Source organism: Polypterus senegalus, chromosome 7, assembly GCF_016835505.1.
Source record: "Polypterus senegalus isolate Bchr_013 chromosome 7, ASM1683550v1, whole genome shotgun sequence".
Classification (NCBI taxonomy): domain Eukaryota; kingdom Metazoa; phylum Chordata; class Cladistia; order Polypteriformes; family Polypteridae; genus Polypterus; species Polypterus senegalus.
This window is the reverse complement of record NC_053160.1, coordinates 115163234-115191192: the sequence shown is the minus strand read 5'-3', so window position 1 is coordinate 115191192 and position 27959 is coordinate 115163234. Positions and strand designations below refer to the sequence as shown.

The window sequence follows — 27959 nt, the reverse complement described above, 5'->3', positions numbered from 1 at the left end:
TATATTTGTGCTTAAAAACAAAAAAAAATATATATATAGTTACATACAGTTCGTACAGTCTGGAACGGATTAATTGTATTTACATACAATCCTATGGGGGGAAAATGCTTCAGGTCACGACCAAATCATTTTATGACCAGAGTTTTGGAACAAATTATGGTCGTGAACCGAGGTTCCACTGTATTGATATCCATTTCCTTTTTTTTTTCCTAAATAAATTCATAAATTACTGTCATTTTGCTCTAACACTTTTAAAATTATTTTCCACCTATGAAGCATATTTAATTATTTACAGAATACAAAAATTAGATATTACATGAAGGACACATTTAAGGCATAGTTTTCATTTGATTATTGAACGGTCTTAAACACAAAGAAATAGACAATTTCATAAGAGTATCTTTTTCTTAATTGAATCATGGAAACTAGTGACTATCACAGTGGTTAATGCTGGAATCACTATGTTCTGTATGACCAATTTAGATAAAGATGAAAAGCAAAAATATATGTAAAACAATTAGATTGTTAAAACTTTCAGCTGGTATAGAATTAGGTTGGTTGACTATAAGAATTTATAGAAAAACCCTTATTAAAAGATGCAGGCAGAAATCAATTTTTTTAATATTCATTTTAATATAAGGAGTTGTAATGCATCACACAAGAGAAGAAACATAGCATGCTCACGTACACGCCTAATTTGGAGTGTACAATTAATCCAACATTAACATCTTTGTGATGGGGAAGGAAAAAAGAAATGCACTAAACTATGTGTTTTAAATTTGTAGTTGCTTACTAGCACACTACATTCAGAAATACCTGCTTATGTGAGTATTTACATATGAGGTATAGTGAATTTGTATAAATTTGTCTTGGTTTCTTTAATTAACATTGTCAGGCTATATTCAGTCTGTTTACTTTTTTTAGGTACTTGCAGGTGGAATACCCAGTGATGTTTTGTTTAGTTTGAATAAAGAATTAACAAAATCAGAAAAATAAAGTATCAAACTATACAGATACATAGACTTTTGGGGTCAGGGCACAGGGTCAGTGCCCCTGGAGCAATTACAGGTTAAGGGCCTTGCTCAGGGGTCCAAAAGAGTAGCATTCCTTTTGTCACTTCCAGGATCCTAACTTTCATCAATACAGAAAGGACAAAAACAAAAAAGGTGTCAAAAGTCAGAAAGAAAGGTGTCTTTTAAAGCCAGAAATTTCAAAGAAATGGAATTGGTCTTTGCATGTTTACATCTTGCAATTTGCACTACCTAGTTCTTAATTTAATCTGGTTTTGATATGGTGTTCTCTGAGTAGAACATGTTTTTTCTTAATACATGCATTATGAGTACAATAAGAAAGCAAATTACACCAAACATTGTTTAAAGTCCATTCTTGTGCCAAATGGTGTTATTAAATCACTTCCTTTTAGTCTACTTTTGGTGTTCTGGAGAAGTGGAGTAGCAGGGACTGTCTGTTAGTTCCCTGCACATTAACTAAATGTAACACTGTCCCTTATAATTATACATGCTATTTCCTTTATGTAAATTTGTAATGTTTTTGTAAATTTGGTGTTTTTTATTATGATTGCCTGGTTCTGTTCATTCTGTTTAATCAGTAATTTCAATTAAAAAGTATTGGAATTTTAAAGAAGAAGACTCACAAATGGTTTTTGAAATTTCCAAGGTACAAGAAATAAATAGCTTTTCTTATTTATTGTTTGTTGCAAGAACAATTAAACTGATAATAGGCGTTCAGTGTAACTTTTTTTTTTAATAATTAAATCTTTACTTATATTGCCCAGAACACACTGTCAGACATTCATGATGTTTTTAATGTAAGAGTACATGGCCTCTTTTCTGTATAACACTTATCTGAAGAAATGTATAATTGTTTTACATAAGAAAATGCATTATTTATACATTTCAATAGATGGTGCATACAGTTGTTCACATGGCTATAAAAGAAATCTCCGCTGAAATTGCTCGTCACATCAGACATAGCATTCATACACTTTATTTGCCCCAAGGTTCGTCTTATTGACATGATCTGTAAAAAAGCAGTACCAAAAAAAAATAGCAAAAGGCAATTGGAAGACAGTCTTATGACAAATATAAGGGCTTATCTCACAAGGACTCATCAAGAGCTAGGATTTGACAGTATACTGAAAAGTGTGTTATGTACTATAACTCCGCATTCACAATATTATTATAAAGACTGCTAGTACACTTAAAATCCAATTTGAAAATTAAAAAAAGGTTTAATTGAGATAAATTGTGAATGGTTTTTCTTATGAAATGTAATAGATTGACAGATTTTCAAAAAAAATTAATAACACATTAAAAAATAGTAGAATTAAATTGCAATACTTCAATCACAATCCAAGAATCTTCATTAATTCATACTGTTGTTCCTAACTGTATAAACAAATTACTACAAGGGTATTCTAAAGTTAATTATATCCAAAAATGTTTCTGAGTTTTTTTTTTTTTTTGAAGAACATGATACATGGGGCTTGCTTATTTTTTCTGGTTCCTTTCATTTTAAGTTTTTTTTCTTTATTTCAGTTAACTATGTTGTGCCCTATGATTGAATTTTCCTTTGGAACCTTATTTTTTCAGTTGCACTGTATCATTTTATATATGTCCTTTTGTTTTTCTTTAGGAGCCCCTTAAAAGTTATGCAATGACCACCTGGTACAATGTTATATTTGTAACCTGGAATATTTTAAATATACTAAGTCAAAATCAAGAAGCAGCTTGCCTCTGGCTTCGTGCTGTTCAATCGACATTACCCTTAAATGAAAAAGTGCCTGAGTACATCACAGTTCTAGTAGCTTATCTCATTGTAAGAGAAGATGGAGAATGCTTAAAAGTTGCTTTGAAAACTGTTTCAGAAATGGCAGAGGCTGACCCCTCCCAGGTATGCCACCTTTTTTTCTACCCTTATTTTCTAGTAACTGTAGATGTTTTCTGTTTTGGGATTATGTGTATGAATAATATCCCAAAATGTGTATTTAAGGAAGGCAACTGCATTTTATTATTAAGTCTATAATTTACATTTAGTCTTTCTGGAGGAAAACAATATAACTAAAATGTAATGCAGATGTGTTTTGGTATTATTGTTATGACTTCTGAAGTTAATATAATGCTCTATGACTCCATACATGTGGTAGTTTGTATTAAAAATACAGTAAAATTCTGCTTTATGTACTGTGCCTACTCCATTTCTTTAGGCTATGTGTGTGAGTGTGTATGTATGTATGTATGTATTTATGTGTATACTGTATATGTGTATGGAAGAAACATATATAGGGGAAACTGACTGTTGTGATGTACTAACAACAGTAAACCATAACATTAAGCATATTGTTAAGGTTGCCAATATAACAGGTAAACAGCAAAAAAAAAAACAACAACTCACACATAAGAAGTGTTCTTATATACATGAAGTAAAAATGATTCAAATCGAAATACTCAGGTTATCCAAAGAAGCCCATATGATACATTTGTTTGTTGATACTTCAGCTGGGTTAGGAGAATTTTTTTTTCAGCATCCCTTAATAAATCCCTTGGGTCTGTAATAGCAACATTGGATGGGACCGTCCTTTGGGTATATAATGCTTGCCATGTGCATTACATAATGGTTATGAAGCTTGCTCATCTCTCACTATGTTCTTTCTTCTTTGATCTCACTATGAAGAGCCCATGATCACGCTTACAGTAACTATTGCTAGTTTACAGGGTGGCACACTGTAGATTTGGAGAAATAATAATAACAACAAAAGATTTATTACTATGTACAAGACATTTTTATCCAAACAGTGAATTTTTCTAAAAAGCACACAAAGCTATAGTTTCTCACATAAATCAACATAAAACATCTGTCCCTGTGTGCTACCACAGTGTGGCTGTAACGAGTGTTGAGCTGCCTCTGGGCTGCTTTCTGAATTGCACATGAAGCAGTAGTTTCTCAACATAAAACAACCTACATATTTTTTCTGACAGTTGGCTACGATTTCAGCATTTCCACTTTGTTTTAATGAAATGTAACACAATAACAGGTACAGTTGGTAGATGTTTGCCTAGCTCTCAGGGACAGTTTAAAGATGATTGCACCATTATAATCCAGTCAAATCTACTGTAGTTCAGTTGGTCTGTCAGCATTGACTTCAGTGCATTTCGCCAAATTCTGCAATATTTGCAAATACTTCTGTAATTACTCTCAACTGGAGGTGAACACCATGTTGTTCGCTCATCACTAGTGCCTACCCAGGTATTACCAAAGAAAGAAAAAAAATAACTATTTACATATCTGCGTGTTTCAAGGTTAGGAGAACAGAAAAGAAAGAATGGCATTTACTTGAGCAGATGAGAAGGCAAGATGATGTTTTGGCTAGCATTTCAGCATGTCTTCATACCCATCCTGGTTCCCTGCCAGTGGCTCACTGCCCTCCACAGCTAAAGTAAGAGAAAAGAGGTGTGAAGCATTTAGTTTACTACGGGAAATAAAAGGGATTTCAGAGTTTCATTTTAATTGTAGGATTGGAAGAAGAGGTATTAACTTAACTGGAATGAAAAGTGCTCTAACTTTATTCGCGTGTGTGTGTGAACATCTGCCCCCATGAGGCTGTCTGTGTTTTATTAAACAACTTGCAGAGACAGATGCATTGTGTTGTAGTATCATGCTTGCATCACCTGCGATTGCTTAGAATAGGGATTTTCAAGTTGTGGGGCATGGACACATGTCAACAGGGACACGAAGTTTGATCGAAAATTCAGTGTGAAATCTTATCTTTGAAAGTCACTAGTTCATTATTCGGTCTCTAGGAGGGGCAATTTTACAATAATAACCATATCTGTTTTGCAGTCACTGGTGACCATTCGTTTGTGCATACTGCTTTCTAGCAAAGGACAAATCTGTAGAAGGCAAAAAAGTTCATGGTAATAATGAAACAATAAAAACAATAAAAAAAGTGAAGTAGGCAATGGAAATACTACTAATGTAACTGACAGCAACAAAGATGTCAGGGTAGTGGCAACCGAGTCCACCTCTGATCCCGACGATGTTGACCTATCTACATCAAATTCAGGCTAGCATCGAAACAGAGGAGGCACGCTGTCAAAAGTGCAAGCAAGCGAAGGAACTAAGATGAAGGGTACATAAAATAGGGTTTGCTTGTTTCATAGTAAATAGCGAAAAGCGTCCACAATGTGTTATATGTTCTGAGGTACTTGCAAATGACAGTCTGAAACCTGTTAAATTAATAAGACACTTGACCACAAAGCACCTAAACCTCAAAGATAAACGTACTGACTTTTTTTGCCATAAAGAGTCGGGGTTGGCAAGCCAAAAACAAACTATGCTCAGTCAAACCACCATACCAGTTAAAGCAAAAAGTGGCGTATTTGATTCCTTAAAGCAAAAAAGTCATACATGATTGCAGACTCTAATTCATCCAGCAGCAATGGTGATTTCTAGAACTTCGCACGGAGATAAATTTGTCAGTGATATTGAGAAAATTCCACTAACAAATAACACAATTAGCTGCCGCATAAGTGACATGGTAAATAATGTTAAATGCCAACTAAAACAGAGAATTAAGGATGGGGGAAAATTTTCATTGGAAATTCATGAGTCAAAAGATATTTCCAGTGCTTCTCAACTTCTTGTTTTTGTTCGCTACTGCTATAATGGAAAACTCAACGAAGATTTGTTGTTTTGCTGTGAACTAGAAGGAAAGTGTATGGGGGAAAAACCCTGCCTTTTGAATGAAACAATGTGGTGCATACTGCAATTAAAATTACATTAAAACTCGTCCAACAAAGTCCAGACTTTTTGGCCAGCTGTGTAAAGAAATGGGGTCCGAACATGAATCCTTACTCCTGCATATTGAAGTGAGATGGCTGTGCAGAGGAAAAGTCCTTAATAAATTATTTCCAATAAGAGACGAAATGCCGATTTTCCTTCTTGATAGTGCATCTTCCTATGCGGAAGATTTTGCTGATGCGAAATGTCTCATTCATCTTGCATACCTCTTGAACATCTTTGATAGACTCAATACACTTAATTCATCACTTCAGGGGCCCAATTCAAATTTGCTAATGGCATCCGACAAAGTTAAGGGATTTATGAAAAACTAGAGAGATGGAGATTGCAAACAGAGCAGGGCAATGTGAAAATGTTTCCCACTTTGGATAAATTTATCACTGAGAATGAACTTGGCATCAATACTATAAAAATGGACATTGCTGTTCACCTACAAGACCTTGCTGCATATTTCAGTAAATATTTTCCTGAGCAGCAGTTTTGGGATCAGCGTGACTGGGTTCGTAATCCTTTTATTTCAAATGTGGGGCATCAACTTCCATCGGATGAACCAAATGCTCTTCTGGAAATTTTAAGTGCTCAAACACTGAAGGCAGTTTTTGATTTAGTTTTGGATGACAGCTAATGCAGAATATTCTGAACAATCAAAACTTGCAGTTCATGTACTTTTTCCATTTGCATCAACTTTGCTCTGTGAAGCAACGTTTTCCATCCTATTGTACATCAAAAGCAAGTACTGCTCACATTTACTCACAGCATTGAATCCCAAATTCATAAGATGGTGTATCAGAAACTAATCATATGATGAATGTAAACAACCTGCATTGTGATGTGTTTTTATCATGCATAGCCTATATTATTATGATGTGTGCATCCTGATGTATTTTTTTGAGTGTTTGAGGGGAAGCGGGGCTCGAGTCCAAAGTACACACGAAGTGGGGGGGTGCATTTTCAAAAAGGTTGAAAACCCATGGTTTAGAAGGTGACACAGGGTTCTATGATTTGTCACCAAAACATTGCCAAATATAAAAGGCACTTACTGCCTGCAGGGGTCATCTTTTGACCGAGTCATGATGGGTGTTTTAGGGTAGCTCAATCTAAAAAGCACATTAAGCATAACGGGTTGTGCCTTATTTTTTTGTGTATATTTTCTTTTTGTACATATAGATAAAAATAATTTATTGTCATAGTATACTGTAGCTGTGGTGGAGGTATTTATATAAGTTGGGTTTGTGGTGCACTTTTTGAATATACACTGATTTTTCTCTTTGTAAATATTTTTTTGTAGATCTTATAATTGAAAGCACAGTTTTTTTTGTGGTATCTTCCCTTCTGTATTTTTATTTAGGAAGAGTGACACATTTTTTTTATACATTTATTGTCTTATTTTTTTCATTTGGGAACTTGCCATACTTATGTGACGGTCGGTGTTGGCTGTAGGCTCCCTGTCTCAGCCGAGGAGCAACTTGAACCTGGTGTGGCCACATGACACAGGCACACGTGGGACACACTCTGTTTATTTTTCTTTTTCCCTTGTGGGAAACGCCTTCCCCGTTCCCCACATGTATAGCACAAGCACAGCACAATATCATAAGTCTCTTCCTTTATACTTCTCCTATTTCACTCCTTGGGTGAAGCTTTGTCACTCCTCCTCCCGACTCTGGCTGCTGGCTGCTTTTATAATGCACCCGGAAGTGCTCCAGGTGCTTGATTACTCGTTTCCGGCAGCACTTCCTGGTGTGCTGGAAGAACTGCCCATAAGGGCTCAGCAGCTCCTGCTGCAGCACCCCCTGTCAGTGCCTGCGGATCTCAACAGGGCTGCACCACACTCCAACTCCCATGCAGTCCTGCGGGAGTCTGAGGCATTGCTACAACCCAGGGGGGTTGCCATCTAGCGTCCCAGGGGTGGTAACGCTGTGGCCATGGTTGCTCCCCCGGTCCTCCCAGTGTGGAAGCGTCCCAGCCGGGCAAGAGCCCCAGCCACACGCTACACCAGATATTAAATAGTCATAACCAATGTTCCCTCTAAGGAGTAGCATATAGTGAGTGACATTTTGTTTAAGCCAAAAATTTATGAGCACCAATTTTCGCGATAAGTATGATCGACGCCGTCGGAATGAGCGATCGTGCGGGAAGTATGAGCGACGCTCTGAATTCGTGTGGGCGATCACTCACGTGCTCAGCTTAGAGGGCACATTGGTCAAAACTGAGATGAACTAGGAAAATGAGGCTCCCAGGACGCAGAAGGGAGTATGGAGGCAACCTGCACCGTCACATTTGGTGGAAGTGGTGTGATGAGCCAAAGTGGTGAGGACCGAAGGGCAGAAGAGAAGACAGCAAGTTTGTTAGGTGTCAGACTCATTTTAAGAACCCACAGACTCAGGCAAGAAAAGGACATTTTAGGATTTGAAGTTTTTAATGGACAATTTATTGGGGTTTTAATTGTCATTTTAAGGTTCTTATTGTTTTAATTTCCTGTTGTAAAAGAAGGCTTGGGTTTTATTGAGGGGTTGAGTTGAGTGCCTTTATTATTTTAGTGCAGTGTAAGGCCACACCATGGACCTGGGCCACCAGTTACACTGGGTTTGGTAGGTTGAGTGGAGCCCTCCTGTGCAACTGGCGGCTTTGTGGAGAGAAGAGTAGATACGTGGTCCATGGCATTGTCTTTTTCTTTTTTCGGCTGCTCTGGTTAGGGGTTGCCACAGTGGATTATCTTTTTCCATATCTTCCTGTCTTCTGCATCTTGCTCTGTCACACCCATCACCTGCATGTCCTCTCTCACCACATCCATCAATCTTCTCTTAGGCCTTCCTCTTTTCTTCTTGCCTGGAAGCTCTATATTTAACATCCTTTTCCCAATATACCCAGCATTTCTCCTCTGCACATGTCCAAACCAACGCAATCTTGCCCCTCTTAATACACACACTTGTGTAAACTTAGAACTGTCATACTCTGTGTTGTGTAAATAGGTTCAGCATCGACCGCTGTTCAAATTCCTTTTTTGCTGTTTTTCCATTTCTTCACAAGTTGAAGTGAGACTGAAGGGCTGAAAAGAAGAGGAACAGGCAAGATCAGCTACAGGCTGTAAGCAACTTTATAGCCAAATTTACAGCTACAGTGCTGCTGCCTCATGCATGAAGAATGAGTGAGAGAGAGAGTGAGAAGCATCCTAATAGCAAAGAAGAGAATCTATGTTCCACATTTGAAACTCTACCACCTAGCAACTTAAACATCAACAAGCTACAAAATTATAAAATATGTGATTACTAGTAGAGGGATAAGGTGGTTCACATGATCTTCCAGTGTTCAGCAGAATCCACAAAAATATCCTGAACATTACATCTGTCAATTTTATGCTGCCATAATTTTAAGTTCAGTTTAGAATTCTGTCTGCCTGTCCGTCCGCCCATACATATTGATTAATTGGCTGTATTATTTGTCCCGTCATTCTGTTATCCTTGTTTTTCTGTTTCTGCTGCTGTTTGCATAGTGAATCTCGCCTTGGGATTAATAAAGTTTATCTAATCTAATCTTAATATTTGTCACATGAAATGCAGACTCTCAGTCAATTAACTGCCTACAAGTAACATCAGTCCAGTTCATTTTCTGATTCTGGATTTGTACACAGGGTAAGCAATAACAAAAGTCTGATCACTCATTTAACATTCTCTGAAAACTGAGCAACAGAATTAAGGTAAGACTGAATTCACACAGGAAGCTTTGAAGATGGGACAAATAAATAAAAAAAATAAAAAATTTGGACAATTAAAATACCAGGGGCCTCGTGTATAAAAGGTGTATACACCTGTTTCCATGATCATGTACATTATTACAGCAGCCGCACACCATCTGTACGAATGCTTCTGCTCAGTTTTACAAACAGGCAGCACTCGGCATCAAAGCAGTGCTCCTTTTTCTGTGTGGTCTTCCATTATTTTTTAGACTCACACCCATGATGCTGGCTTAATCAAATACACTGAAATTAATTGCATATTGTTCACAAATTTAAGGCACTTGACTGTAATCATTCTGTAACAATGTCATGATGTGCAAAATGGCCAAACAATTTCAAATACCATAGTTGTTTTATTGTTGTACTGAGAGTATTTTAACCCATTGTATCTGTGTGTGCTATCACAGCTGACTGGAAAGTTCTACAGCGGGTTGTGTCGAGAGAGCAGAGGATTGTTGGGATATAGCACATGCTGCCTCAGGAAAGCCACCAGCGTCTACATTGATTCCATTCACTCATGCCACAGTCTATTAGAACTTCTCATATCTGGCAAACGCTTCAGAGCTTTTCCTGCACAGAACCCAAGACTCAGAAACAGTTTCATCATAAGAGCTATAAACTCACTTAATCAGTCCATGAAGTGCTCTTGGTATGTTTGTACTTATAATTACAATTACCTCAATATTAACTTCCACTTCAACTGTAATATTGCACAACCCGAGCCACTTTATAAACCATTTGCACTATCTGCACATGTATATTGTACTTATGCTTTCATATTGTATATTTTTAATTGTTTTTTATTGTGTTAGTATTGTTCTTTTTTATCATTTTGTAGGAAAATTAATTTATGGAGGAGTTGTATGTTGAATCTCATTGTACCATACAATGACAATGCATGAATTCAGTAGAGGAGAGCCCGTATTTACAGATGCTTATGACTGGCTTCTAATTCAAGATTTTCCAAGAGCTATCATTTTGGGGCTGTGAAACTTGTATTTTTCAGTTATTGGAGAGAATATATCAGAGAATAAAATTAGAATGTTCAGGATAGTTAGGATAAATCAGGTACTCCATGATAGTATCATTCTTCATAAATCTTTTGTTGAACTCCAAGATTATAACATCCCCTCTATTTGCTGTTATATTGGAGGAATCCTCTTGTCTGTCACAAATTAAACTCAAGTCTTTCATTGAAATTTAATGTTCATGAATGTCAGTATTGTTTTTACTTAAATGAGAGCTGGACAAGTACTTGATTGATATACCACTCTTTTAAATGTGCTATTACTATTTATATATTTTTATTCAATTACACAAAAAGACACAACCCTGTACACTGAAATAATGGAGGTATTTTAATTAAAAAGCTGGGAAAAGAAATTCATTTATTTGCTGTGGTATTGAATATGTATTGAGTATTGTGAAATTATACTGTTGTTTGATCTGATTACTAAAATTCTGATATTAAGACAACTTTGTTTGTGAGAAGCAGAAATATTACATTTTCAAATGCAATTTCAGGAATTTTTGTTTCAATAAAAAAATCAGCTAACAAAAAACACTATATTTGTGTGAACATTAAATTGAGGGATAAGGATCAGTTAGGATCCAAGCCAGAGGCAGAAATTATGCAGTTGATTTAAGCTTTTGCAGGTTTGGTCTAATTCTGGTCATTTTAGACAGGGAAGTATGGTATTACCAGACAGGCTCCACATGTAACCTAAGCATTCTCCATTGTGGTTGTTATATCTGCATTCAGGATTTACATTTTACTTTTTGATAGATCTGAAATGGCAGAAATCAGACAAATAACATCAAAAGAACACTATCTTGTTTTTATTATTTATACTTTTACATCCAAATTGGGTTACTGATTACTGATTGGAGTCTGATCTAAATTATGTTAGCTATGGAGACTCCAAAAGTAGTCCAAGCTCATCCACTTTGACAAAGTTTTCTTTGCCCATTAAGATTGTAGTTAAGATTAAAATCATGTTTAGGAATAAAGAGAAATTAACTGATTTGAGGACTAAGCAAAATGCATTTGTCTTCTGAAACTTTTTTTTTCATGCTTTTTGCTATTGTTTCACAACATTCTTGGATATTTGAAACAATTGACATTTTGTACTATTGTATACTGAAGAGCATATGTACTAAATTAATAGTGTTGGCGACTCTGAGACATAAGTCCATAGTTTTTAGAATGTTTGCTTTCACCAATAAGAATTGCTGTGTTGTATGATTTAATGAGCATACTTTTCTATAACCCCTTACTGAGTGTGAAGCCTGTTTCTTTTTTTAAATTTTGAGTGTGAGGCTGTATGATCTGTTTTTGACAGGTTTTCGAAGATCCTGTTTAAGTGTGTTTCAATTTTGACATGCCAGCGCCACTTCTGAATGTGAAGCCACACAATTATGCTTCTGAAGTGCAGAGAAATTAGGATGAAAGGTTAAACGTGGCTTTTCCAGAGACTCAGTCTTAGATGCTTGAGCCTCCAAGAAAGCCTGAGAGATGAGACATGCAGAATTTTAGATTTTTGTGATCCATTTTTATTGAGGATCAGTTCAGGGGATAAGGAAAGGAAGCTTTTTTAAAATCACAAAGACAGCAAGAGAGATGTCACCTAAAGAGAGACATCTCAGTGGAAGAGATAAGTCACCATACATGCTTTGCCTAATTGAATTTCAAATAACTATAAGGTAAGAATTGCCAGTAATTGACACTCATATTGAATGTTTTCTGATCTTTCTCAGTTTTCAGAAATACAAAAACAGCAATGCTTTATGATATGGATTGCCATATTTATTTAATTTTTGGCAAAGTAATACTTTAGGATTAAAACTTATTAAGCCCCGATTTCCTGTTCTGTTTTGCTGCTGAGGGTTGGGAAACAATTTATTTTTCTCAGCTAGGTTAATCAGGTGAAGAAGAGACAACTCTCCCAATATAGAAGTAGCTACAGTGACCATTGTACCTGGGTAAAGTGGTAAGGTAGTGGACTGTATTCCTAGGTGCCAATTGCGTTGCATCTGTGAACTGTATATTGCTAAAGGTTGTTACATGTAATAATAAGAAAACAGGAGTAGTGACAAACTTGTAACATAGAGTATAAAACCAAAGATCTGCACAGTAAACTAAGACTTTTGCTGACTATAAAGGCATGTTGAACGGGAATGTTGAACAGTTCTCACTGTAGTTTATATTATTTTAGAATTAACTGTATTATAATAATTATCACATTATAGCTTTTGTCATTGGAAAATTAGTGTGTTATTGCTGAAAGCTTTGTTCCTCAAACTTAACTCAGGACTCACTGTTATTTGTAAGCCGTAGCTTATGGCGGAATGAACTCATGCTTAAACATTTAAACATGTTGTCTCCTATTTAGAAATTGTTTACTTGCCAGACTTTTGGTATCCACTATCATATATAGTGTATGTGTATTGCACTTTTAAAATTATATGGGTTTAGTCTTCATGGGAAGCATGTTTTGCATGTGATAGGGTTCATATATTTTTGTGAAGGATGTTTTTAGAAAATATTGACATTTTGCAGAAGAACATAAACTTGACAAATCACAATACAAATATGAAAATCCTCTTTCAAAATGAACGATTCTCACTAATTAAATTAATTCTAAAATAATTTAATGGCAGTCAAAAATTATAATAATTCCAGAAAACTAAAACCAAGATGTGGCATAAATGCACTTGATGTGAAAAAGAATGAATCATTGTGCAGGCAGAAACACATCAAGAATTAGCATACCATAAAAACAGATCACAGCAGGGATCTTCACACACGGTCCTGGAGGGCCACAATGGCTTAATGTTTTTGTTCCAGCCAGTTTCCTAAATAGAAAACAGTCCTTGCTAATAATCCATCCATCCATTATCTAACCCATATATCCTAACTACATGGTCACGGGGGTCCGCTGGAGCTAATCCCAGCCAACACAGGGCGCAAGGCAGGAAACAAACCCCGGGCAGGGAGCCAGCCCACTGCAGCTTGCTAATAATAAAACTTGGTATTTAATTATATTGCTTGTTTTTGCTTACATTCAACCAGAGACAAAGTTCATCACGGTGCCACTGTCGGCTTCCAGAATCTCACATCATAGATTATGTCAGACAAAATGTAACATCAAAATAGCTAATGATAAAAAGAGTTTTATTAAAGTTGTTTTGGGGAGTTTTTTTGAAAGAAAGAAAGAGAGACTGTTGTGAAATTAAAAAAAAAAACTTTCCTGTATTTTCAAAGAAGTCATTCATGGAGACCAGATAAAAATGCAGAATTCTTTGTTTGTACATACAGTAGATATGCACAAAAGTCTCAGTCCTTGGAGTGAGCAATCAATAATATAATTAATTGCCTTTTATACTTTTCTGTTACTATTAACTTATCTAATATTTTACATCATGTGACTCTTAATATGCATAATTCTATCATCTTAGCCAATCGACTACAACCACCGGTAACTTGGTATACATGTCTATTCTTCCATTATTCTAAACACTTATTTGTTAACAGCGGTATCTTATAGGTTTTCCCATCGATCTTATCCATGTTTCATAATAGGGATGTTTGGGCTTTCTCACTAGTTTGTTTTTGCTTTTTAAGGGGGTGTTTATTACTCAATTACTTCATATTAACCTAATTAATTATCTTGATGGTTCCTTTTAAGATGAGGCAACCTTCACATGCTCAAGCTTTAAACTGTATTTAGTTAACAGAGTTAACCCTTTAGTTATGTTCAGTCCTTTTCCTTATACTTTTAATATTCCATTAATATGACTTAATTTAAGTATATACTTGTATTATATTATAAAAATGACCATGTATTGATTAACAATAATTGATCAAAATTTTATACTGTGCCGATGCTGGTCCCAGCCCTGAATGCAATAGGAGGATGGATGGGTAGCAGGGCTAGCCATCCCACTTCATAAAAAAGAAGATGGCTACAGAAATGCCTACAGAAACTCTAGTCATCATAGCTTCAGTAAGAGACAGGTCCTTCTTGGGAGGAAGCCGGGTGGTGAAAGCGGGAGGACTCTGAAAGCCACAGGGCAGAGTACCATTTTCTCAGCCAAAGTAACTAACATTGCAACATGGAACATAAGGACCATGTTTGAAATGTGAAGAACCTATCAAGTACCAAAAGAGATAAGAAACTATAAAATCGATGTGCTTGGCGTCAGTGAGACAAGATGGACAAAATCTTGGAAGAGGAAACTGAGCACAGGAGAAATGTTATTATACTCAGGACACAAACAGGGAAATGCTCCACACAGTCAGGTAGTGGTGCTGATGTTATCTAGAATACCTCAAAAAGCTCTGAAGGAAGGGGAAGCACATGGCCTTCTTTTGAACCAGGCATAAGAAAATCTGCACGACCATAACCCAGTGCTACACCCGTACTAACAACAGTGAGGAACCCTCTAAGGAGGTGTTTTACAATTGCAGTCAGTGGCAAAAAAATACCCGAAGAGAGACATCAACATTATTACGGGGCATTTCAACGCTAATATTGAAAGTGATAATATTGAATGTGAAGACATAATAGGGAGACACGGACTGGGAGACATGAACAGAAATGGATTTGTGGATTGGTATGCCTCAAATTGCCTGGTTATTAGTGAAAGCATTTTCCCTCGCAGGAAAATTCACAAGGCAACCTGGGTATCACCATATTACACAACATAAAATCAGATAGACTTGCATAAGCAAGAAATGTAGAAGATCCTTACTGGACTTGTGAGTGAGAAGAGGAGCAGATGTAGCATTGGACCATCACCTCCTTCTGGGTAAATTTCAGTTGAAACTGAAAAAGAACTGGGTTTCGGCATTAACAGCACGGCACAAGTACAACATAGAATTTCTTAACACTAGAATCCCTGAAGCCTACAGAAAAACTCATAAAAAAAAAAAACACCTTAATTTCCCTTGCACCTCTCCATTAGCGTCTTTTGTTTTGCAAATGTGTCGATCAGCACAAGCAGCAAGCAGCCTGCTATCCCATCCTCCCACCGCCACAGCTCAACTCGGGCAAAAAGCTTAAGTCCAAATATCAAATAATCATTTTCACAAAAGGTACCTGTATAACAAAACAAGTGCGCTTTTATTCCAGGATATAACCTAAGAAAAAGAAATCAGATTAGGGTACAAGGCTGACATGACCTCTTGGGTGGTGCAGCGGTAAGAACTGCTGACTCATAATTAAGAGGTCGTGGGTTCGATTCTGGGCTTTTCCCAAAATTACCATTTTGAGTAGTGAGCTGTTCTTATTTGTTACTATTATTCAGTAAAAACATACATGTGATTTGAGTCTGTAACAGTTTTATTCTCTCAGTCATGTTAATGCTCTTCATATTCTGATACTGCTGTTTTCAAATAAAGATGTGCTATAACAGAGGTGAACTCAGATGAGGATTCTACATCGGAGAAAGAGAATAGAAGCACTCCCTGCAAGAAACATCCACTCACACATAAGAACAAGGCAGCTGCACCAGGCGTAAAGGCGCAAGATGGTACCATTTGGATGCTGCAAGAGGTTGGCCGTTGTCCTGCCAGTCAGTCTGCCACATGCATGTCCTTCAACGAAACAGCAGAGCTCGCCATATTTAAAGTACAATGAAATACCCCAAAGTATATAATTACGATTCAGCATTAAATGAAGTTGTGAATAATATTAATATTAGCATAATATCCATCCATCCATCAATCATCCAACCCGCTATATCCTAACTACAGGGTCACAGGGGTCCGCTGGAGCTAATCCCAGCCAACACAGGGCAGGGTGCCAGCCCACCGCAGATTAACATAATATGGAATATCAATATATTTTGAATACAATTTTAATTAATGCATTTGAAATCTGTCCACACCCTGTGTTTTTTTTTTTTTGCGCATTCTCATTGGAAATTTAGTCCAGTTGGCGCATTTCTGCATAATTCTTTTGCGGTCTGGATAAAATCATATCACAGGCCGGATGTGGCCCACGGGCAGTATAGAGACCCCTGACTTAAATGGTAAAAGAAATAATATCATTATATTTTGGATTTAAAAAATGTAGCAAAAGAAAAAAGTTTCACTAGTAGGTTTTAGGAGTTATTCCATTGAGTGAACTGAGTTTAAAGATGATTAGCAGTTGAAAATAAAACTCTTGGATTCCTAGCGATATCGTTTATAATTTTAGAGAGATAAAACTGCCGCTCAAGGCAAACTGCATTGTTATGTTCAGTTTTTTTGCCTTCAGTATTTCATAGTGGACTATCAATTTAGTTTTTCTCTATTTACTTTTAGCTCTCTGGCATGTTCTTTTTACATCAGACAGTCTTTGGGTCTTCCAAGGTATAATAGAGCTAGAGGATTTCTTAACTGTCTTTTCTGAGGCCACTATGTCAGCTTCAGCTCTCACTTTAGCATAACATTTTTCTACCTTACTCTTTACACTATTAGCATTATTGAGTTAAGCACTACAATCGGACTGGTTGTTTAGAATATTACCGAACATTGAAGCTGCGGAAGCATCAAGATAACATTTTTTTAACAATATGCTTCTCATTAGTTGTAGTTATCTGTATTTCTTCATTAAATTATATACAAAACCTGGTCCAGTATACCAACATCCACAACATCCACAACCTGCTTCATGTCAGCTTTTAATCATGTTGAAATTACTTAATCAAAAGTGTGTCCTCACTTATTTATAGATGTATGTAGGCAATTTTACCATATACTAATGTTGTGTCTTTAGATAAAGACATCATCCATATATACCATAAAACTAAAGATAATAAAATTTATACAGAAGATAAGAAATTTATCTATTACTTCCAGAAATGTTACCTTATCTTACTAGTCCAATTTGCTACTGTGAGAACCCACTGGACACTGCAATATCATTATTAACTATCCCCTTCTTTCAGTGAATTACATTTGGTTACACTGATGACAAAAAACTCAACTGTTGATCCCTCAGGCAACACTGGGCCCAGTGTTGTAACCAACCTTGGATGAGACACCAGTCCATCAAAAGGCAGACTCTCACACTCATTCATTTATAGTTGCCAGATAACCTAACAAGCATGTATTTGAACCTAGGGGAAAACATGCAAACTCCACAAAGTCGAGGATTAAGGCTTGGTATTAAACTCATGTTTGTGTAGCTATTTGGTGCCACCTGTTAACCAAAAAACAAGTCAGTTACATGGAAATACTAAAATATTGATATATGAAAGTGCTGACATACTGTATATAGTGTAGAAATTTAACTGTTAAATTGTGGATTGGTAAAATGAGGATTAGATTTCTGGATAAATTGCACAAATGTGATATGATATACAAAACCTGCATATTTACAATCATAAATTAATTCAAAATATTTTGTGTGTTACAGGGTCCATATCTTGTTCCTGTTCTGATGTTCAAATTGGGAAAAGTTACCAATCCTGAGCTTTTGCATGAATTATTGTATACTTTACCAGTTTTGGGAACTCATAAGGTATGTTTTATACTAACATTGCTGAAAAAGGTTTTTGTTTTTTTTTTTTTTCTCTTACCACATCATTTGTTTGCTTTGTAATATATTGAATTGTAAGATGGTAGAAACTTTGTAGTTTAGAAAATAATGCATTCATTTTTTGGCAATTTATCCTATCATAATTTGGTAAACTAAATATTGTTTAGGTAACAGACTACAGGTTTTTGTTTTTGTTCCATAAAAGTATGTAAATTATGATCACACAATTATCATGCAACACAAATTGTAAATAGTATATTTTAACTTTAGAACACTACAAAACTTTTGACAAGAACAAGCCATTCAGCTCAATAAACCTAACCAGTCCTATCTGCTTAACTCCTAAAACAACATCAAATCGAGTTTTGAATGTCTTTAGATTCCTGCTCTTCACCACACTACTTGGTAATTTATTTCATGTGTCTATAATTCTGTTTATAAAGACAAACTTACTAACATTTGCAAAAAAATGTACCTTTAACAAGTTTCCAACTGTGTTAGTGTTTTTGCTGAATTAATTTTAAAGTAACAGTTCTGGCCCACTGTACTAATTCCTTTCATAACTTTAAGTACTTCAACAATCAAACAATGATGTCCACTTAATCTCTCTTTGCTTAGCTCCTTCAGTCATTCCTCATAGCTCATGCCCTGCATTCCTGAAATCAGATATTTTTTTAGTACTGCTATTAGTGATGCACAAGGCATTGTTAGACATTTCCGTATACCGTTTTTATCATGTACCACAACAGGAAGCCTTCTTTGTTTCTTGGCATTCAGACACAGAGTAGCATATGTTGGTACAACAATAGAGATGGAAAACAAGGAAGAGACAAAGCAGCTAAAACTACCTTAACATTCAACACTTGAAACAAGCTGTTTAGGGAAAAAAATGTGTGTGCTCAATTAGTGGTGCAACGGATCAAAAAACTCACAGTTCGGATCGGATCACGGTTTTAAGTCACGGATCAGATCAATTTTCGGATCAGCAAAAAAAAAAAAAAGACAAGACAAATTTAACTCTCCATTTATTTAGTTAAGTATTTTTTGCCCATTAAAAAACATTCAACTCAAGACTCATTCCACTCAATTATATAAATACAAATTAAGGTGCAGTATAGGGCATGATAACTATTTCCTTTAATGTGGACACAATAAAAAACAACTTTAATGCAGTTTAAGGCATCATTGCTTCTTACTTTGAAGATGGAGAGAGAAATAAAAACTAGCTTATGTCCACATCATCAAAAAAGAAGAAAGAAAGCAAAGCAGACCTGAGCTTGTAATTTCAATTTTTTTTTTCAAAAACATGAGGATGTCTACATTTTCTGGGGAAAGTGTAGATCTCTTTGCTGTAACTATGTCCCCTGCTGTTGTGAACACCCTCACACTAGGCACTGAAGTGCCAGAAACAGCAAGATGGTGTCTTGCCATTGTGGCAAGGTGAGGGTACTTACATTTGTTGCTTTTCCACCAAGTCAGTGGATCACCATCGACTGGAATGCCACTTGCTGCCTCATAGGATACCACCTCCTCTTTGATGGTGTCAGCAAAAGCCTTTCTGACCATGTCCTTCTGTGCAAAGGTCTTGCCAAAAAGCTCCGCCATTGACGACTTCTTTTGAGGAGGAGATGTGTCTGCTCCTGTTGGTGCTGCATATTGACTCTGCAGGGAAAGTTACATTGTTGATTAAATCTTTTTTTTTTAATGAAGCTGGAGGATTGTCGAGCTCCTCTGCTAAAACTGCTACCGCTGTGCATGACCACGCGTATGAAGCGGCAAACCGGACAAAAGTCGAGCGAAAATGCGTGAGAGAGGTTGAATTAGTGTGTGAGAGAAGTTTAATTGCAGTTCAGTGCGCGAGAGATAGACATAGTTAGTGTGCGAGAGACACGCGCACAATACAGTGGAACTTTTTTTTTTTTCTCTGACCTTCGGATCACGTGCATACCGAACCATGGACAGGGATTGGTTCGGATCACGGATCAACAGTGATCCGTTGCACCACTATGCTCAATCCACATAGGCTTCAACTTTCTATGGCTACATTTGAATATTCAGGGGACAATAAGCAGTCCTTTTAAGGACTATTAAGCCTCTGCTTGTATCTATGTGTCAGTCCTTCTTCTGCCATACCTTGGGTTATTACATTAAATTTAGTATGACATAATGACGCAGCATTACTTTTTTCCCGTCAAAACTTAAAACTATCATTTTTTAATGGGGTCAGTAGAAAATCAGGTGTGATTATTGCGTTATTAGTTAATGCACTTTCTGCAGAATGGTCACATATGCATTTTACAAATGTTACATGAAAATATTGCTGAAATGCAAAAAAATTACAAACTAATGACAATTCTGTGCTGCCAGCAGAAAAAAAATTTGTCATGTGATTTATTTACTTATCTGCTTACTGTGTAAAGTAACAAGTAAACTGCAGAACTTCCTGTGTTTGATCGACACAGGTATGCTGACAAAGTACATGTGCAGTGCCACTCATTATTCAGGAAAACATCCCAGTCATCCCATGGGAGAAAGACTTCTCAAGACCAAGGTCATAAAGCCGTTTCTAGACAAAGGCAGAACCGTAACAATAGTTGTGTAAAGTGCACCAGGAGCTTCCACCTAAAGCTGAAGTCACTTGTGTACTGAAGTAGCATTGCACATGTACTTTGTCAGCATGCCCGTGTTGACCAAACAGAGGAAGGTTTGTAGTCTACTTGTGACATTACGTTGTAGGAAGATCAGTAAATAAATATAGGTAAACAACATTCAATGTGGCTTTTATATAAGTAACATATAAATGTTTTTCGTATAAAGACCATTACAAAACATACTCACAATCGGAACTTTACACAATACCTTGGTGAGCTCTATAAACCCTGCCGTTTTGTTGAAGGACATGCGTGCGGCAAATAGACTGGCAGGATGATGCCCAACCTGTTGGTGCCTCCAAAAGGTGGCATCTTTCGGCTTTACGATTGGTGCAGCTGTGTTGTTCTTATGTTTGACTGGACATTTCTTGCAGGGAGGGCTTCTGTTTTCTTTCTCTGACATAGAACCCTCATCCTCATCTGAGTTCAACTCTGTTATAGCACTTCTATTCGAAAACAGCAGTGTCCGATTGGGGGGAGTATGAATGTGACTAAGAAAAAACAACGGACTAAATAAGAAAAAAAAAAAAAACACTAACCTTTAACAAGTACCATAAATTTATACCGGCTGTTACAGACTCAAATCAAATCTATGTTTTTATTCTATTATAGTAACAATAAGAGCAGCAAAATGGTAATTATGGGAAGCGCCTGGAGTCGAACCGGCAGTCTTTTGATTATGAGTCTGTGTTGTACCCTAAGCCGATTTCTTTTTTCTGGTTATATTCTTGCATATGAGTATACTTGTTTTGTTAAACGTATACTGTTTGTAAAAGTGTTTATTTGATATTTGGATTTCAGTCTTCACACATTATACACTTCATGTCAAAATTTTGTCATTAGTACTATAACATGAAAAAAGTTTCTATTTTAGGTTTGTGTTCAACATTTCTTGCCTCGCATTTCCTGTCATCCTGCATTTATATAGATTGTTGTAGACACGAAACACATAACATGCATGTGTTCCAAATAATGATATATTATTTACCCTATACAACTCCAGGCACCTCACACCCAGATAAACAGACTTCAGCTGGGAGGGATGGGATAGCAGGCTGCTTGTGCTGATTGGCACATTTGCAAAACAAAAAACACTAATGGACATGTGTGAAGGAATTTGAGGTATCCCGGTATTATGAATTTTTACATAGGCTTCAGGGATTCAAGTATTAATGAATGCATGTAGATAATTTCCACAATCTATGATAATAATAATTAAGCCCTGGATTAATTATTAAACAAAATAAGCATCTGCATTTGGGCACCACAGTTTTTTACAAAAATAGGAGTAAACGTTAAGTATAAATAAAGTTATAAGCAAAGAACAATAAACTACATTTTTACATCTGTTGATCCATGTGTATTGAAATGCTATACAGTGGAACCTCGGTTTGCGAGTAACTTGGATTACTAGTGTTTTGCAAGACAAGCTAAATTTTTTTAATAAATTTTGACTTAATAAATGAGCGATGTCTTGCAATACAAGTAGTACACTTTGTCTGCTGAGCGTCATGTGAGCACAACTGAGCAGATTGTTCTTCTCTCTCTCTCTCGCTCGCGTCTCTCTCTCTCTCCTTATCTCTCTCACTCGCCGCACACGTCTCTCTCTCTCTCTCGCTCGCGCGCGTCTGTCTCTCTCTCCTTATCTCGCTCGCTCGTGCAAGTCTCTCTCTCGCTCTCTTTTCTTGAGGGCAATCGTCTACTATTCTCCATCTGAGTCTGCGTGCCTCACTCATATAGTCAACAGCCGTACGAGCGTATACTGTTTACTACAGCATTGTGACTGTGTGTGTGCGCACTGTGAAGTGCTAGTCCCCGTCTTGCACCCCAAAACATGAAGCTGAGTCTCGGTACTTTAACAACACCAGCTTTATTCAGCTTGAAACAGCAACAGCACGGTTATTTATGGGAGCGGGATCTTTATAATGTTCCTTGTATCACCCATCGATGGCAGGCGCTTACAGCATGTCTGCGATCTTTTTGGATACGCTTATACGGCGAACTGTTACAGCGCTGGGAGACTGTGATTGCTTTGGAGCACTCTACCGCGTGTCGTTCCGTTGGGTGGAATCCCACAAGAGTTTAGAAACTCACTCACACCAGCCATTATACTTTTTAAAGGTAAAGTGCAGGTTAATTTGTTTTATGTATTTTTACTTTATATTTTTTATTAATCATTTTTATATGAATAGTTTTGGGTTGTGGAACGAATCATCTGAGTTTCCATTATTTCTTATGGAAATTCACTTTGATATACGAGTGCTTCGGACTGCAAGCACGTTTCCAGAATGAATTATGCTCGCAAACTGAGGTTCCACTGTATATCTTCAAGGATAGAAAGCAATGGAATGGAAGGTGTTTTATTGGGTTCAAATAATGATATTTCTTCATTGAAGTAACCTTTTTAAAATCTATACCCTTCAATCCTACACCAAGGTTTGAACCACAATTAGGGTTCATTTATACTTCATGTTCAGAACGCGCACGCGCCCGCATCCTGGTTGCCACACGTTCCCAGCGTTCATTTCATGCATCCTCTGAGCAGGTCCTCACAAATTAGTGCGATGCGTGTGTGCGAGTTGCAGTACCAGCAAAATGTCGGGGGCGCAGTGTGCTAAAAGTCGGAACGTGACGTCAGTGTCTCTGTTTACTATCTACATGTGACAGAAAGCCTCTATGCAGATCCTATGGGATGAATGCTTTGATGTGGTGAAGCAAAATGCTGACATACAGATGCATTCATGGTGCTTTTATATTCAAGCGTCGCATATTCCCAATCGTAATAACACGATACATTTTAAAAGTCTCACATACCATCTTTTGTGCCGTCTTTTTTTTTTTTGCAACTTAACAGCAACATAATGTATAGCGCTGTATTTGAGCCACTGAGAAAAAAATAAAGGACACAGTGAAAACGTGTACTTTGTGATTAAAGTGGAAATTTCGGCTTTAATCTTGAAATGTCCACTTTAACCTCGTAGTTTATTTTATCATTAATGCAGACCATCGTAAACGTCATCCCAGTTTTAAATCGCTATGAGCTTCTTGGACCTGACAGCAGTGGCAAGCAACAATAGATCGCCACACAGAACACATGACATGTATGATATTCCAACTCTCTGCACATTTAGAACCTTTAGATTTGTACTTGATACCACTTTCATGATGAAATGCATTAAAGTGTGTATGTTACATTTTACACATAATTTTGTTTAAATAATGAATACTGATAATAATTACACACATGGGGGAATAATTACACACATGGAGGTGTCATGGTGGTGTAGCTATAGCACTGCTGTCTCGCAGGGAGTTAGGTTGCTGGTATTTCCTGCTTGTATTCCACACTGTGCTCTGGTTTCCTTCCAAAGATATGCAGATTTGGGGATTTGGTGCCGCTAAAATGATGCTAGTGTATGCGAGTGCTTGTATTCACCTTGCGATGAGCTGAGGCCTCGTCCAGGGATTGTTTCTCACTTGTGCCCAATGCTTGCAGGAATGGACACATCCCTGGATTGATGGATTTAATCAATAAACATAATTTTCAGAGATATTGTGGTAAGGTGTCATCAGAATTTAATGAGTGTTCCAGGCAATTCACAACACAGAGAATTCAAACATGTTCTCACTGTGATAATATCTCGCATTGCCACCTGGTGGATTCCTCCAGATTTACGTAAAGTACGCGCGCAAGTATAAACACTACAACACTTGCGTAGCAGGAGTGTCTGCTGCAGCATGCGTCGCGTGAAATATAACTCCAGCCTTAACATTTCCTCAATCTTACCTGGGCTGGTGTGTGGCACAGTTAGAACTTTGGAAACAACATTGTCAGTTCTTTATGCTTCTCAGCTTGGGAACTAACTTCATAACTTGTAGCTGTTTTTCTTGACCTGTAAACATTGTAAAATAATGTTGATATGAAAGGAGTTTGACAGGAACAACAGAACCATCACCATGGCTCAGAGAAGTCCCATGGTACAGTAAATCTTATAGACAGAGATTGGCAGGGAAAAGACAGCAAGATATTGTGCTTCCCTCAGTAGGCTTCTTTCCGGGAGGAGAAGCCAGTATTACAGGTATGTGGAAGGAGAGATGGATTTCATTTATCAATAAGTTGGCAAATATTACATTAAATAACTCCATCCCTTATCCAACCCGCTATATCCTAACTACAGTGTCACGGGGGTCTGCTGGAGCCAATCCAAGCCAACAGAGGGTGCAAGGCAGAAAACAAACCGTAGGCAGGGCGCCAGCCCACCGCAGATTAAATAACTCTCTCTGTTTTATTACTTTGGACAGTGTTATTAAGTATTTTTAGTCAAAAAAACTAAACGTACTTGTTATAATTAACAAAATGAATAGTTCATAAAACAAGGTTTACAGAAGATGGAAGTATTCTTGTGTATTTGGACACTGAGCAATTAATGACCAACAATTACTAAATTCTTTGTTTTCTTCTCTTTTAAAAAGGATATACATTAATTTATTAAGTTTCCCTGTCTTAGTTCTTATTTAAACATTTATCCAAGGAAGCATTTGCTTTGAGCTAGCTTTTAAATGTCGTTTTAAGATTTCTGGCCCTTTACCCAGTTATGTAATTAAGTCCTTATCTAGTTTTAAAGTTTCTCAGTGCCTGCCTCAGCTGGCTCTGGGTCTCCCTCAGTCCATTTGTTGCTTTTTACATACCCTACTGTTGAAGAATTGCTTTAGCCTTTTGTTGGGGCCACATTCTAGTTAATAGGGTCTTCCGCTGTGTATCGGAATCTAAACATGTTTATCTTATGCAGACAGCATGGGGAGCTAGTGCTGACACTGGGTTGTAAAAGAAAGGCGTGGGAATTTTATTACATGTTTCTTGGTTGCACAACCTTTGTTTAAATAATCGGTACCCAGCCTTAATATCAAGTTTGATAAAGGTTAACTGTGGTTCTTTTTTCACCAAGGTAGTAAAAAATTACCAAGATCTCTCTGTGTCAGGATAATTACCAGAAAAAGTGTCATTAATCTGTGATTAAAACAGCTTAATCAGGTTACCACAGACATTTCACCTCAGGATTTCTGTGTCCTAACAAAGCCTATACTGTATTAATGTTATCAGGAACTTTATACAGATCAGCCACAACAATAAAACCACCTACCTAATATTGTGTTAGCCCCCCTTAAGCCACCAAAACAGCTCTGATCCACTAATGCATGGATGCCAAAAGATCTCTAAAGGTGTTCTGTGGTGTCTGCCATTAAGATGTTAGCAGCAGATCTTTTAAGTCCTGTAAGTTGTGAGGTGGGGCCTCCATGGATCTAACTTGTTTTCCTTTTCAGCTCATTCCACAGGTGCTCAATTTGATTGAGATATGGGGAATTTGGAGGCAAATTCAACACCTTAAACTGTTTGCCATGATTCTCAAACCATCACAATATGGCCCTTATCAATGTCGCTCAGATTCTTAGACTTGCCCATTTTCCTGCTTCCAACACATCACCCTCATGAACTGACTATTCATTAGCTACCTAATATGTCCTACCCCTTGACTGTTACCATTGTTACAAGATAATCAATATAATTCAGTGGTTTTAATGATGTGGCTGATTGGTGTGTGGTCTCCTTGAGGTAGGTGCAGATACATTCCTGTGAAATATTTTTTTAATTTGTTTAAATTTTTTTCTGTTTTAGTTTTGTGTACCTCAAATTCTACGTGCCTTACAGATGCTTGGAAATGCACCAAAACTTCGACCTGTAGTGCTACGACTTATGACCTTACTATGGGAACGTCAAGTAAGCAGACATCATAAATGGGTTAATGATAAAGTTAGCTGATGTTAAGTATTGATGTGTTGAGAACAAGACAAGATATTTAATTATAACAAAGGCATTCTGCAAAATGTTGTTAGATACTTTTTATTTAACATGATAAGCAAATTCAGTAAGCAAAATATTTTTATTTTAAATACATTTACCTCCTGGATATGAAGGTCCATGTTATCTATTTTCACCTTGAGGGGTTTAATTTATACCTCTTTTCAAGTTAAAGAGCATCATATTTACAAATAAGAGAATCATTGTGACATTTTCTGCTACTGAATGAAATAAAAATTAGAGAAGCCAAGTAGGCCAGTCTCTTAATATTGTTTTGTGTACCTAATTCATCTGCTGCTGTCTCATCTATAAGTGGGCAATCACACATCAGATCTCAATGGGAAAAAAATGAAAGAATGCCACGTCATTTGATCAAAATGAAAATTATCAACCTACAGAGGGCTGAATTCAAAGACAACCCAAAAATCAATATGAAAAAATGAAGAAGCAGGCAAGTCCATTTTGCGGAAATGTCATTGCAGTAAACCCAAAATCGTACTCAGTAGTTTGTATGGCCCCCATGTGCTTGTATGTATGCCTGACTACGTTGGGGCATACTCCTAATGAGATGATGGATGGTGTCCTGGAGGGTCTCCTCCCATATCTGTACCAGGGCATCACTGAGCTCCTTGACAGACTTGAGGTGCAATCTGGCGGTGTCGGATGGACCAAAACATTAAGTCCCAGAGGTGTTCTGTTGGATTTAGGTCAGGTGAGTGTGGGGGCCAGTCAATTCCTTCATCCTCCAGGAACTGCCTGCATACTGCACATGAGGCCAGGCACTGTCATGAACCAGGAGGAACCTAGGACCCACTGCACCAGCATAGAGTCTGACAATGGGTCCAAGGTTTCCTGATACCTAATCACCGTCAAGGTGCCGTTGTTTAGCCTGTAGAGGTCTGTGCATCTCTCCATGGATATGCCTCCCCAGACCATCACTGACCCACCACCAAATCGGTCAAATTAAACGATGTTACAGGCAGCATAACATTCTCCACAGCTTCTCCAGACCCTTTCACATCTGTCACATGTGCTAAGGGTGAACCTGCTCTCATCAGTGAAAAGCACAGGGTTCCAGTGGTGGACCTGCCAATTCTGGTATTCTATGGCAAATGCCAGTCGAGCTCCATGGTGCCAAGCAGTGAGCACAGGGCCCACTAGAGGACATCTGGCCCTCAGGCCACCCTCATGAAGTCTGTTTCTGATTGTTTGGTCAGAGACATTCACACCAGTAGCCTGCTGGAGGTCATTTTGTAGGGCTTTGGCAGTGGTCATCCTGTTCCTCCTTGCCCAACGGAGCAGATGCCAGTCCTGCTGATGGGTTAAGGAACTTCTATGGCCCTGTCCAGCTCTACTAGAGTAACTGCCTG

At 37.3% G+C, this 27959-nt stretch overlaps 1 protein-coding gene across 2 annotated transcripts in view; it reads left to right on the top strand.

Annotated features, from left to right (window-relative positions):
• Positions 1-27959, top strand: part of focad (focadhesin) — a 363839-nt gene that overhangs the window by 106034 nt on the left and 229846 nt on the right. For both annotated transcript variants that reach the window (XM_039759173.1, XM_039759172.1), the window contains 3 exons: positions 2656-2913; positions 17959-18063; positions 26407-26508. In XM_039759173.1, coding sequence (XP_039615107.1) covers positions 2656-2913; positions 17959-18063; positions 26407-26508 — 465 coding nt within the window. The remainder of the gene's footprint in view (positions 1-2655; positions 2914-17958; positions 18064-26406; positions 26509-27959) is intronic.